Genomic DNA, 14,518 nt, shown 5'->3' on the forward strand with positions numbered 1-14,518 from the left:
ATTGCAGTGCAGGGCCAAGGTAATACCAAAACCCAAATACTCTCATAACTGGAGGTATTAGATTAAGTATTCATTAGATTTAAAATAATTATAAGTTTTTAGACACAATTCTGCTATCTGCCATCCCAGAAATAATTCTCTTGCTACTACTAAAATAGGTGAGCTTATTTCAATCTTTGTAGATTAAAACTAGAGTTTCAATTGCTATGATTTACTAGTTAGTAAGTTGTTTTAAAGTCCCAAAAATTAAACCCTAGATATATGAAATCCAGGAAATTTGTGTGATCATACAGTCAAGGAGAAAAAAGCTTTACAGATCCAACACTTCTGAATCCCTGATAGTGGACTAGTCATGAGAAACATACCAGGTACCTCATTAGTTGCCAGTATTTTTTCTCCAGTACTTTCGAAAGTAATAACCCAACCAGATTTGCAGCAGTCACTATTATTCAATACAAAACACAGTGGCTTTCAGAAGAACCACTTGCTCCAACTTGCCTGTTCTCACCCCTTTCATTCTTCTGCTCTCTGTGAAACTTTGGTGTTCCATACTCAGGTTTGCCATTTAGTACCACACACTCCTTTAATTATCAATTTATCTTTTTTTATCTCAAAATCAAGCACCACGTGTAACTGTGACCACTTCCCCAGCTAGAACTCTTCATGAGTCAAAACAGGAGGAAACCACTAAGCCTACCCTCAAAAACTCAACCTGAATTCCAGACGTAGTTACAACACTACATCTCCACTCCTAAAACCCACAACTTTCTGAAGCTGTGTTACCTGCAAAATACAGCTTGTTTTCTTAGAGTTTTTTTAACCTACAGTGTGCTTGGTTTGGAATTTGTTATTTCAAACTGTAATCTGCTGAACTTACACACAAATGCAAACCAAACAAAAAAAATCACTTGTCTGACATCACTACAGGAAGGTTTCAGCTTTCAACTCCAGCAAAATACATGGAAACGGGATTAGCAAACACAGCCAACAACATCTGACTAACAGTAGTGCTGGTCACACTAATCATTCTCTTTTCCTCCCACAGAAGGATGCAAAACTCCAAACTGATAAAATTTTGGAGCTATTAAGATTTTCCAATTGAGTGTTGGTGCTGCTGCAGCAGAGTATGGCAGAGCCTGAATTCTGCATGAGTTGGAAGGGTAGCACTGAAAAAGTTGTCTGATCAGCAGTGCTAGTTGGTTTGTTTTTCAAATTAAAGCTTTCAGTCTGAGTTTCATTAAGAATGGAAAAAAAACCACTACAAATTCCAAACTAATTAGTTTTGAATACCTGCAGTTTAAAAAGGAAGTTTCCTAAGTTCTGACAAGGTTTTCATTTTCAGAACAAACTAGCAGTCTCTAAACAAGTTACTAAAGCCAAAGAGAACCAAGTTTTCTAGTGGCATGTGGTCCTCTGCTTCTCATGCTAGACAGTGCTGTAAGCAGGGCACCACGTGCCTCACATCGTTCCCAGAAGTGTGAAGCAATGTGGTAGAGTGAGATGCTCTACAATGCAGATAAAGTTTTTAATTATTTTATTAAATCTGTCAACTCTGTCAAACAATTGTTCTAAGCCTATGGAAGACAAAAGTAAACAACAGAAACACAAGGAATACTTGGGGGAAAAAAAAGATTAAAACAAAAAATGTTTATAAATTATTATGAAAAATAATTGTAAATTATTATGAAAATTTAAATACCAATGCATGCTAAAAATTAAAGATATCTCTAAAACTACTTCTGCTGCAATCAGAACTTAAAAAAACCAAGTTCTTCACTTTTAATTCTTAAACAATGGTTCAGATCCTTCTGTCATCCTCCAATACCATGTTAACTACTTCTCATCAATGGGACAGCAACTATACACACCTTTGATATGAACTCATGCTGTGTGAGCTACCACAAAGCACTACCTTGCTCAAAGAGATAAAAAATTTCTTCCTCTCACTTTAGAAATTCAAGATTTTTCTACTCTCTGTTGAAGTGTATCAGAATGACACAACTGAGAGCAACAACTCAAGGTTCTTATGATCAGCACTCCACTCAATTTTTTCTTGTAAGAAACACCTTTTACACTGAGTCCATTAGAAATGTTTCTGACACAGACATCAATGCAGGTGCTTAAGAAGAGGCATCTACTATCATCTGAGATGCTTCACCTCCAGAAGAGCCACCACACCTAGGCGGTGGCACTCTCCAGGCACCACAGTGATTCCATTGTCTGGTCACCAGTTTTGCACATTCAGCATTGAACCAAGCTAGACATGACCCTCACCCAGGCACAGGAGGCAAATGCTGCAATAAATGACATGTTCTGTTCCTCATGCTGATCTGCAGATCTTTGCTGCTGCCCCAAACAGAGGGCTGATCTCCATTTGAAGGGGCAGTTGTCATACTATTTAAAGTGAACTTTATGGCACTCCTGTGGAAACAGGATGGCATGGATTCAAGAGCCCTTCAGCTCCAGAGGCATTACAAAGCTAGTAGCTGCATAATTAATGTCAAGATACAGGTGTAAGCAAGAGTCTCTTCAAAATGTTTGCTGAAGAACACATGTGCAGCTGCATTGTATAAAGATCCCAACTGTCCCAGTGTAAGTGTTCTGGCTGGACTGGGTGCCCACAGGGCTTCAGATGATGAAACTTTCCATTTGTTGCTTTCAGTGAGTGGAGGCTTAAAAGGAACAGTGACCTGATCACTGCTGCCCATGAAACAATCTGTCTGGACTTTTACATCTCTGTGCCCCAGCATGTTAAACTGTCCTGAGAGTAATCTCTAAGAGTAAAGGACATCTGGTATGAACACCTTGCAACTACCTCTGCATATCCTCCAAGCCATTAAAATTGTGTGACTGTACACAAAATCCTCAGTGGCATAGTCCCTGGAACAGTAATGTCAGGCTCTGCCTAGAGCTCTTTGAAAAGCTGCTAGCTAGCACCCATCAGAAGGCAAGGGAATCCTCTTAGGAGTTGATATTTCCAACCTCCAGAAAACTTCCTCCCAGGCACTATTTCTTAATACAGAAATAGCCCAGACACCTTGAAAACATCCCCAAATTAAACTTTAGACTTGACAAGGGTGAAATTCAACCTAAGTTCTAATGGAGTCTGACTTTTCTTGACCTGACAGCCCTCTGCTGTCACTTCATCATTTGGTCAAATCCCAGCTTGGTCAGCTCTTAACACTCACTCACATGAACAGTTAAGTAATCAAATAAGCAACTTTCAAATATAGAATCAGCCAGTAAGAAGAAAAAAAACCACTCAACAGAATTCAGAACAAAACCCAGAAGTGCAATGATACACAAAGAATGGATTGTGATTTTACTTCTCCTAGGTGTGCAAACAGTTATGAAGGTGGGACTGTGGACAATGAAGAAATCCTGTTTCCTACACAGCAGCTGAAGTAACATCTGGAATGAAACAACAGCTCCATGACCACACCAGGTCACAGTACCATACACTGCATATGGAATCCAACCAAATGCTAAAATTAGTATAATTAATTCCATGTGGACTATGTATTTCATGAATGACCTACAACTTCATGCTGTACAAGTTTTACTTGTTAACTATTACATATGTATCTACAACTAACAATGCACTCCAAAATGAGACCAATTACATTACAAAAACTGGGAGAGAATTGCAAGCTGAAGCAGCTGTCAGCACAGACTAATACAAGATGTCTATCAGTAAGTTACAAAGTGAACACCTCAGTGACTATTCAAATTCCATCTGCTGGAGCACGTTGGCATTATCATCAGCATGCAATCCTGACTTTCAGTTTTCACTTCAGTCCATTAGAAAAGTGTGTGTGAGAAACTGAGAGCTCTGTCTCATTTGGGCAGCAGTGCACATGCCAGCTCTGCTTATACATGACTGTATAAGCCCTCCCACAAAGAGCAGCACAGGAGGCAGTCCACTGTTCTGGTCCTCAAGTTCATCTCCACCAACAAGGGAAGTGTTACATTATTCTTCCCCTTTGGAGTCTGAACTCCCTTAAGAACATTGGTTATAGAACATCTACTCTAATGCTTTGGGCATAGGCCTTTAAGCAGCAGTGAACACATACTTGCTCAGGTTAACTCCTGCTTTTTATGCAAGAGCAGCCATGAAGTAATAGCTTCCACAGAAGCTAAAAGCTGAATTCTTCATGGAGAAAGTCTGAGATAACCTCAAAAAAAAAAAATTCTAAAACATATACAGTGCACATAAGAGATTCTGGATGCAGTATTCAATTTGAAAAGTTCCAACAGTAATGATGCCAGCCAGTGCAGCCACTTGTTCTTGGGAAGTCACAGCCCTACACTTCAAAATACATGAGGCCTGCTTAGTGTACAAAAGCTTTACTCTCAGTCTTCTGACATTATTTATTTTAAAATAAAAACTAGGTTCCTAATCTACATATTACAAGTCATACAAAAATTCAAGTAAACAAAACCACTGAAAACTCTAGAAAACAGTATTAATCTTACACAGATCAAATCAAGAATGGGTTGCAAGAGCAGCAAATAATACTCTCAATATTTCTGTAAGGAACTGTCTTGAATATACCCTGAAGAGGTTGCCTTCAAGGTATTTCAGGGAGAACTTAAAGGATACACCAACTAAAATAAAATTGTTTACTCTTAATGTACCTTACCAGCCTCCTAATTTTGTTACATTTTAAAAGTACATTGGTTCTCCCTCATACTGCAAAGGCACTCAAAACAGGAGAAAGGCATTAACACCTTGGTGCTAGAATGACATGAACACATTAAGAAACTGGAAAAAAGTTTTATTAGATACTGAAGGACTATCATCATTTTATTACCTACTGAAACTCTACCATCCTGAGTAATCTATGAGTTGTCATCCTCTTAGAAGTATAACTTTTCCTTCTGAAGTATCTCAAAAGATCACTGGTGAGCCACTGCAATCGTTCACTTGGATCATGCACTTTGTAGGAATGAAGCTGAACCAAAACTTTTCACTTCCTTTTTTCCTTCTCAGTTCCACTATCAAAAACATTGGGATTTTCTTTATTAGCTATGCAAACATTATACCACTTCATCTGTAAGATAATGTTAAGTGACAGAGATTGGTGACAGAAGCTAAGGCCTACCAAATGACACATTCACAGAAGGAATACCAACCTTCCCACCCACCTATCCCTGCTTCTGGAGGATGGTGTTCATTAGTCTCTCCAGCATAAACTACCAAAGAGATGAACATGCACAGTGCAAATATTCTGCAACATCTTTTGGGATGAGGTATCTACTGTTACACTGTCTTTTTTCTAGAGCATCAACACAAATGCTTTATAGCAGGAGGTCTTCAATCCATGTAACATAAAATGCAGAATTAAATATCAGACTTTTTTGTCAATAGGTTACAATTACTTTTAAGATGACCCTACTAATAGCAAAGCTGCAATTCCTCAATCTAATATGGAGGTATTTCAAAGCATTCCCTATGTTTGTTTGGATCTCCCTCAACAGATTAGGGTTTTAAGAAAGGTTTACAATTGACAAAAAAGCAAAAACTAAACTTTCTGGGAAAACAACCACCTGATAATTTATTAAGAATGTAAAACTTCTCCAACCCTCACTTCTAAAAAAAGATATTTTAAAATAGCTGTTCCAATATAGAACTACCCCTAATGAAATGATTGTTAATAATAATGCTTGGTATGCAGTCCACAAGGACTGTGGGCTTTTCAGAAAGATTAAATTGAGTCAGCCTCTTCCTCACTCTCCAAACTGGTATAGGTAAAGAGGCATTCAACAATGAAATATTACAGTAGTCCATAAAAAAAGAACTGTAACTACCTAGAGGAAAAGTGGAATTAGAACAGACGATGGACCAACTAAACTGAACAAAAAATAGTTATGTGGTTATATACACAAGTGCACAAACAATTATTTGTAATATGTCTGAAAGGAAAGGACCTTTGAAGTTCAATGTTCTGAAGTAAAAGGTGAAGAAAGGCATCTTTATCTACAAAAGCAGCGCTGACACTGTATCAGTGTTCCTATGGTCCAGCAGCAGAAAGGAAACTCAACTTACCAGGAGCTCCTGTCTAACTTCAAAGGGACAGAGACAGACAAAATTTACACATTATCACTTCTTACAATTATATAAACATTGGTGCTCCCCAGGAATAGCCAAGATGTTACAGCACTGTGAAACATGTATTCTTTTACCTAAGTTACACGTGAAGCTGAAACGACTCTGAACCAACTCACCAGTATTGCAGCACCTCTACCGGCGTTCAGTACCTTGTGTTCAGTTGTGCAACATTTGGATACTACAACTATTATCTGAAGCAATATCTAACAATACTATTAACACATCAACTTTCAATGCTTCACACTGAATCTTAGAATGAGCCACATCTAGTTTTACTTTCAGTTCCCAAAAGGTGTTAAGTAAATCTCTGTACTGCTGCTTTCCTCTAAAGCAGCCTTGGTAACTGAAATGGAAAGCAGCCTTTAGAGCAGCCACAGCCTCAGCACACAGCTGAAAAGCTCTATCTTGATATTCCTGTTAGCCCCTATATCACATGTACATTAGCAAAGTTGGTTAAGCAGACTGACCAGACCTAATGTAATTAGATAACTCCTCTACTTTACATGATGACTTAGTTTAACGTACACGGTAATCTTGTTACAGCAATCCTTGCTACTTCCACATTCTTATGGACAGATTTGGGGGATGAGAAAAAGCCACAACAAACATATAACAAGTTGATAAAAAAATAAGAGTAGAATAAAACAAAGGGATACTTTGTAGAAACTACAAAGCTTAAAATAAAACACCTGCTACTAGAAGTCCCTAAAAGGTGCATTGCTGCCATTATTTTTGATGAAGAATGGATATCCATTATAAATGTGCACACCTTTACTTTGCTACATAGAATTGCAAACTTATTCACACAGAGCTACTGAAACAGAATTTACTTTTGTGATAGCACTTTGGAAGTACAGATACTATAACACGTGACTTGGAGCTAATCTATCACAAGCTTAATTTGGATTTATGGTTTCCTTTCAATTATCCTGTTCGGAAGCTTAACCCGCCCGTTTCACACACACACAAAAAAAAAAGAAAAAAAAAAAAAGGAAAAACAACCCCAGGAATTTGCGCTCAGCATTTTTTATAAAACAGCGCTGTTAAGACACACCTCTGTATCTGTGAATGCTTTAAACGCTGGCACACCCCACAGCACATGTGTGCAGGCAGATACTGCCCAACATTTTGAGGCAGAGCCAGAATACACGGATCACTTTTCTCCATGAAAGCCTGTTTTATTTTGGTTACTTTACAACTAAGGGCTCTGAAACGCAAAAACAGTTCCTTGCCAGTTTTTGGGACTCAATATCCTAATTTCCTACTCCCTAGCAGTTTAACCACCCTAGGGAAGACTGGCCAACAAAACGAAGGTGTCGAATTCAGGAGGAAGCCCGAGACGCCCCAGGCAGAGCCCCTGCGGGCCGAGGGAGGGAGGGGGCACGGGAGTCACCGCAGGCCAGGATACAAACCCAGGCTCCAGAGAACGCAGCCACCCCCAGACCCCGGCGGGGCGGCCTTGGCGAGGTCTCCGCAGGCTCCCGAAGCCAAAGGAGACGGAACGCGGGCACCCCTCCTCCCCCCCCGCACGAGGCCACACGGAGAGCCGGGAGCGCCGGGTCGCCGCTGTCGGCCCTACTTCCCCCATTCTTCCCAGCTCCCACCGACCTGGAGACGGCCATGGCCGCCCGGAGCCGGGCCGGGCTGACGGCGGGCGGCGGGACGGGGGGGCCGGGGTGCTGCCCGGGAGGAGGGCGCTGGGCCTCGCTCGGGCCTGGGGCGCCGCACCCGGCCTCGGCCCCGCCGGCGATCCGCGGGCAGCGGCTGAGCGCGGCAGAGGCCGGCGGCGGTCGGAGTGTCGCTCCCCCGGGCGGGGCGGCGGCGGCGTGGGCGGCAGCGGCGAAGGACCCTCGGAGCGCAGGTTAAAGCCTCGATTCCCCCATCACCGGGGCGAAGCCCAATGCCTGGTTTTATATGAGCAGCCATCTTGTATTTATTCCCTTCCTCCATGAGAGCCGCTTCCTGATTGGCAAGAGCGCCCAGCCGCAGCCAATGGCGGGAGCGCTTCTAAGAGCAAGGAGGGCGGGAGCGCGCAGCGCCCGCACTGAGCAGGATCGGCCATGGAGCCCGCCGGGCCGCCTAGGGGGGCGCCGGCCTCTGCCGGGGCGTTCCATCTGCAGGGCGATGGAGGGGGGCAAACTCAAAGGAGAGCGCCGCAATCCCGAACACCGAGGGGAGAAAAGGACAGAAGAATGCGGAGTAAACGCTTTTCCTTTCATGTCCACTGGGTGCTGGCCCTTCTGCCCCGCCAACACGGCGGAACAGGGCGGTCGGTATTCGCCGATCCAACGCCGCACCCCTTTCTTGCCGAGGTCCGCCGTCCATCGGCCATGCCCGGTGCTGCGGCGCGAAGTCGCTGCCCGTGGGACTACAACTCCCGGCATGCCCTGCGCAGTGGCCGGGCTCAGTCGCGCGGCCCCGCCGTCCTTGCGGGCGGGCGGAGGCTGCTCTGGAGCCCCCTCAGTGAGGGGCGGCTGTGACACTGCGGCCTTGTACCACAGAGGGGTCATGGCACACGAGGGTGGCAACACCCAAGGGTTTATAAAGCGACGCCAGCCACGCCAGGCAGCGACGGGACGGCTGGTCTGGTCCGGTCCGGTCGCGGCGGCTCTGTGAGGGGCCACGTTCTTTCCCGCTCTCTGCCGTCGCCCCGGCTGGGACAGCGGCCCGTCCTCCCTCCCAGCCTGGCGGGCCCCGGGCGATGCTGAAAGATCCCGGAATCCCGCGCGGCAGTGCCCCTTGTTCCGGGCAGGCACACCAGGCTCCCAAGTGCTCGCTATCAGCTTCCATCAGATCCAGATTAAGAAATTAGCCTTCGACTAATCATTTAAATTAATGGTCCCAGACTGGTACATAAAGTTAGCTGACGCAGGTAACCTTTCATGTGATAAGTTGGAAACAAAATAATAGATTTTTTTTTTTCCTGTGATGGCATAAACTTGGATAAACACATGAATTTGCATAGCACTGTATGATAAAGTTTTCCTCTGAAGCCCATTGTGCTGGGAGTGTTTCACACCCAACCCTTGTCCAGGGATTTCTGCTCAGCCCAGCCTTTCTGGTTGGTCTCCCTCTCCCTAGGGAGTTAACTCTTCATAAATGGGCTCACTCATTCCATCCCCACGAGCACATATTCCAAAAAAACATTCTAATGCTGTCTGCATTATCACTGTCTTTTGACAGTTCTGTCAAGACACTGGGATAATGCTTCAACCTGTCCTTATCCATGCAGGTCCAGCCTAGACTTCAGCCTTTCCTAAAGCACGCCCGGGGTGCTGCTTTCCTGCCTGTCTCTTCTGTCCTTTGGTGGGAGCACGGTGGCAACTGGAAACTGGCATTGAAGTGGCCTCAAACACTGGCACTGAGGGTCAGCCTGAGGCCTTTGAGCACAGAGTGTGGCCAGAGCACAGCACAGACCTGTGTTTCAGTGGTGGACATGGTTTTGTCACAGTGCTACACTCAACAACCCAGGTAATGCCTTTTGCCTGTCATGGTTCTGATGGGGTAACTACCTTTAAATAGCTCAATATACCTTCTGTAGCTGAATACACACAAAAAGTACAGTGGATTTAGCTAGAGGCCAAGGGCCTCTCAGCAGAGTACTCCAAAAACTCCCCACACTTTCCTTTCTGCCGTGCCATACCCTCGTGTTGCAGGTGCACCTGCCTGGGTCCCTGCCCGTGATCCCAGGCACACGCCTGCCCCTGTTTTCTGTGTGTACATGTTTGATTTAGCTGTGTATGGGAGGGAAGCAGGGAATTGGGGTAGGGAGCAGCAAGGAACAGACTAAGGGTGGAGATATTTTCCTTGTATGTTTGATGCTGTTGACATGGATGTATAGCAAACATCCCTGATAGTATTTCCTTGTTTGTTTAGCCAGGAATCAGCAGCCATCCTGTCCTGCTGTGAACGTTATTGAAATGATCCTCAGGTGATGTTTCCAATTCTAACATCCTATTTCCTCTAAGGTACTTTAAAAACAGTTTTAATAACAGTCAAGGCAGAGGGCACATCAAACATGCAATTAAATTTGCTTTGAACAGCTCCTACCTGATAAAAATAAATGCAGGGAAAATATTGATGGTGGGTCATATGCACTGAGTACTTGTTGAAATTATGATAAACTGCACTTCCAGCTAAACAATCTGCAAAAGACAGAAAGAATGATCTGTTACAGCAGGCATTCTGGACTCAAACACAATTCATTCAAGTATCACCTCATATATATTTGTATTTTGACGTGACATTTATGTAAAGCACATCATTACTTAAGTAATGATGTGCTTTACATAAATGTCACATCAAAATACACTTGTATCTTCTGCTCAATCCTTTCCCTACATCCTATGAAAAGTAATTCTTCTTTGTCCATGCATCTGTTCAGCGCCTCTGTAAGTCACACCAATTTGTTTGCAATTCTTTTTATCTCTGTAGGTTAGGCCCCTCTTTAGCAGTGTTGTTAAAATCAGAGTTCTGATGGCTGAAGAATTTTTTTTTTGAGTAATCTCTTGTTTCTTGCTAGCTAACAGTGTCTCTTGCTATTCTGCTTGATTTTTATTTAAAGGTGTATTTATTTTTTCACTAGTTTCCATGCCAACTCTCATGGCTTTTAATTGTCTTATTTTTATTCCAAGGAGGTTTTTTTAGTAGCTGCACAACCATTTCAAAAGCCTCTTAATAGAAAGTCAACTTGTTCATGGCCTTCCTTTTAAGTTCTTCACAGTAAGTGCTGGTGGCTGGAGGCTGGATGCTGACTGACAGCTCTCATAGTATATAAACACCTCAGATACCAAGGAAGTGCTGGATTCTGAGACAAACCAGGGCAAAGCATTGCCACCCACAACAAGCAGCAGCAACACTTCTGAAAAATGTTTGATGGGCTTCAGTTTCTCAACATCAAACAGGATTGCAATAACCACTAGGTAGTGAAAATCACCAACATCTAAAAGATTCCCAATGTCACCAGAGATGTGTAATTATCTCATTAGATTTCATTACCTCTGATCATATTTAACATTGTCAATTTGAGACAATTTTCCTGAATGAGAGGCTCGTGGTATGACAAATAGAGAGGGAAAACTTGTGTTTCTCTTCTTGTGAATTTCTGCTGTCAGGGATTTTATCTCATGAGATGGCACAGACTTGTTCAGAAGTGTTGCTTCTTGCTCATCTCCACTTTAAACAGATATTCTGTACAACTGATCAACCTTGTTGTACAAGGTTGTACAACCATCTTGTTTTTGGTAGCCATGGACTCTAATTTCTTCAGCATTTAGTTCCATGATCATGAACTTCCTATTTTCTAACTAAGCTCTACTTTCCACCCTATCTTATAACACATGGAGACATGAATTACTGATACCCTTTGGAAACCTTTTATGTACAAAAACTGTAAATTTCTTAGTTTTGTCTAGCAGCTATCTGTGCTATCCTAAGTTAAATAAATATTTTATAGTTTGGGTAGTTTATTGTTCCTGTGGTATTTTTAGGAAATGGTGTTATCGATGCATTGCATACCATTGGTCTTTTTTTCAAACAAGCTGTTCTGTTTACATTTAAAGCCTCCCTGTTTGACCCCTCTGTGCATGGAACTACACCACTTCCTATGTCAAGAAAGTAACTAAAGTAAATTTACATTCAGTAAATAAACTTTATACTTCATTATTAAGGGATTAACAGTAATAACTTCCATGGACAATTGCATCTTTATACCCACTCTCACATTTATGACAGCAGAGATCTCCATTTATACATAGAAATATATATATACATATGTATTTAATGTTTATCATATATATACACCTACATTTATACCTAGATATACATGCATATATACACCTATATAAAAATGAATTTAGTGTTTCATATCCAGAAAGAAAACTGAAGGGGAGAAAAGCTCATGTCAAGTATGTAATTGGGCTTGTTTGGATCAAGGTAACAGACACAAAGGAGCCAGTCAGACACAAAGAGAAAGGGAAATAATGAGGTCAAACTCTTCCTATAAGTCTGCAGGTCCTTCTACATAGCCCTGTGGAAAAATGCAACATGAAAATAACATGACAGAAACAACTAGAGTCCTTTTACTAAGTTTTTCTATTATCTAAAGTTGTGTGCTTTTAAGGGCTTTTTTCTTTATTTAATTGCAGTAGTCTGATTGTTCTTTATTTTTTCATGACCTAATGCAAGAGGGACATTAGTCTGTGCAGTTAAAAAAAAGTGCATATAATTCCAGTGTGCACAAACTGAATACAAAGAGCATAAATAGAAAAGCACTTCTGTCATCAGGGACATAAGGATTCAGAAGCACACTATAATGCTGAATAAACAAGGCCAGAGGTTTCACATCTAGTCCAGCTCTTTCCAAAAGCTGTTGCTTTTCAAAGATAAAAAAGAAAGCTAATCTGTGGCCATCATCACAAGTTCTGCAGCAGTTAATGAGTTTAAATTAGATTTAAAAACAAGTCTGGTGCACATACCCTTTGCTCTCTATATATTTTAACTCCTGTATTTAAGTGATAGAAAGCAATAACTGTTTTTCTTTTACTTTAATTTGCAAATATTGTTTCTCAGAATATTTTTAGGCCTATGAAAGATTTCCAGCATGTTGTGTGAATATCATAATTTACCATTTACTGTATACCAGAATTGCTACTGAATATCTACAACATGATGTTGATACCAGGATGGTATTCTCCTATTTTTCATCTGAAGTCTGCAGACAAGGATCAATCAGTTCTAGCATTTGGATATACCCATTTATACTTCTTTTAAATTTACTTTGTGCATCTCAAAGATGGACTGAGATAAACAGATATAAACGATATCTCTTTTCTTCTCCTAAAAGAGTTAATCTTGTTTTATGGACTTTTGTTTGGTAGCATAACTCTGAAAGTAAAGACTTCTATCTGTTTATGTTAGAAGAGGCCCTTTGAGGAACTACATGGGGAACATCCTCATCTGTAACAACTTTATCAGACTTATCTATGTTGAGGGTTCTTTCATCTTCCTTTGTGGAACATTCAGTCCTGAGTGTTCCTCATAAAGGAATAAATGTCTCCTGCTTTCAGGATGTATTGTATTGACCTGCTTGTACTTCTTAGAGAGTTACTTCAGATTTGTTTGTTACACTTTAACTTATTTATAACTGTAAGTTTTGTGTGATGGGTACAGTAATAGCAACATTATAGTGTGTTTTTATGCTGTCCTGAAAGAGTGAGATAAGACAGGTATGTACCTGTAATAGACAAATTGAATTTTATTCATGGATTCCTGATACCCAGTAAAAACTGAGCTTGTTTTCAATGTGGAATAGGTTTGTGGAGTAGTTACTTAGTTGATTGTCTGAAATTCTCATTGGATTCTACAGGGAATATCATCAGGATATTATACTACACATAGACTAGATTTAAGGCTTAGAGGGAAGCCTTAATTAGTTTTAAGATCCCACATGACTTTACTTTAGGATTAGAGGTCTGAGTGCTCCTGTATTTTTTGATAACTGTTATTTACATCAGCTCACACAGAGCCACATGCACAGCTCAGAAGACCCAGATAAGAAGTTGCCAGGAACTCCTCCTCCAGCATGTGTCCTCTTTTTATACCCAGTAATCCTTCACCAGCTTTTTACACATGCACCTTTTGCACGTTTCTTCCCTCCCACTCATGACTCTCTTCCCCTGACACTTGTATTTTCATTTTCCCTCCTTCATTTTTCTTTTCTAAAACAATTCTTTTTCTGTCATTTCCCCACAACCCCTGCATTGTCTTTTCATCTCAGGAGGACAAAGAATCAAGTTGCTTCCTCACCTGGTTCATTTTTGTCATCTGTTTTTCTGGCTCTCCACAAGAGGAAGAAAGAAAGGGAGCTGCTGGTTTGGTAATTGCTGTCCACTGGGACCAGTAAGGCACAGTCTGCTGACAACTGGAGCAAGTAACAGTCAGCCTGGAAAGGAAACAAGCTCTAGTGGCTGGTGACAGCATGGAAGCTATTGCTTTTAGTTTGCACACACATTTTAAATAAACTGCTCTTCACAGCAGCCAAGGATTCATATGCCCTTGCTAAATCCCAGATGGGGGATACCTTCCTTCTTAGCACTGAGCAGGTTCTTAGGCCACAAATGACCTTTGGGTGCCTGCATTTCTGGATGCTTCACATAAGAATTCTTTCTTTTAAGAAAGAATTGATCTTTGAGAAGATGCTGCTCAGGTCACTGAACTGCTGGTCCCAGCACACTGGTTGTAGCAGTGCCCCCCAGATTTGATGGGTAACATCACTGATCATTCTTGCACACACAAAGAGAAAGCTTGCAGCTTGCTAGCAGTTACTTCAGAGCAAATAAACAGGGAAAGATCCAAATTACACCTGTGGCTTCTTGTAGGCCATTGATCTTTTGCTCAGCTGAGAGA

The 14,518-nt window shown here is 41.7% G+C and overlaps 1 protein-coding gene across 1 annotated transcript in view; it reads right to left on the bottom strand.

Annotated features, from left to right (window-relative positions):
* Positions 1–8,001, bottom strand: part of BTAF1 (B-TFIID TATA-box binding protein associated factor 1) — a 42,221-nt gene extending 34,220 nt beyond the window's left edge. Inside the window, exon 1 of the mRNA XM_036385625.2 lies at positions 7,721–8,001. Coding sequence (XP_036241518.1) covers positions 7,721–7,734 — 14 coding nt within the window. The 5' untranslated portion in view covers positions 7,735–8,001. The remainder of the gene's footprint in view (positions 1–7,720) is intronic.
* Positions 8,002–14,518: the final 6,517 nt, after the last annotated feature.

This window comes from Molothrus ater, chromosome 8 (assembly GCF_012460135.2).
Source record: "Molothrus ater isolate BHLD 08-10-18 breed brown headed cowbird chromosome 8, BPBGC_Mater_1.1, whole genome shotgun sequence".
NCBI lineage: Eukaryota > Metazoa > Chordata > Aves > Passeriformes > Icteridae > Molothrus > Molothrus ater.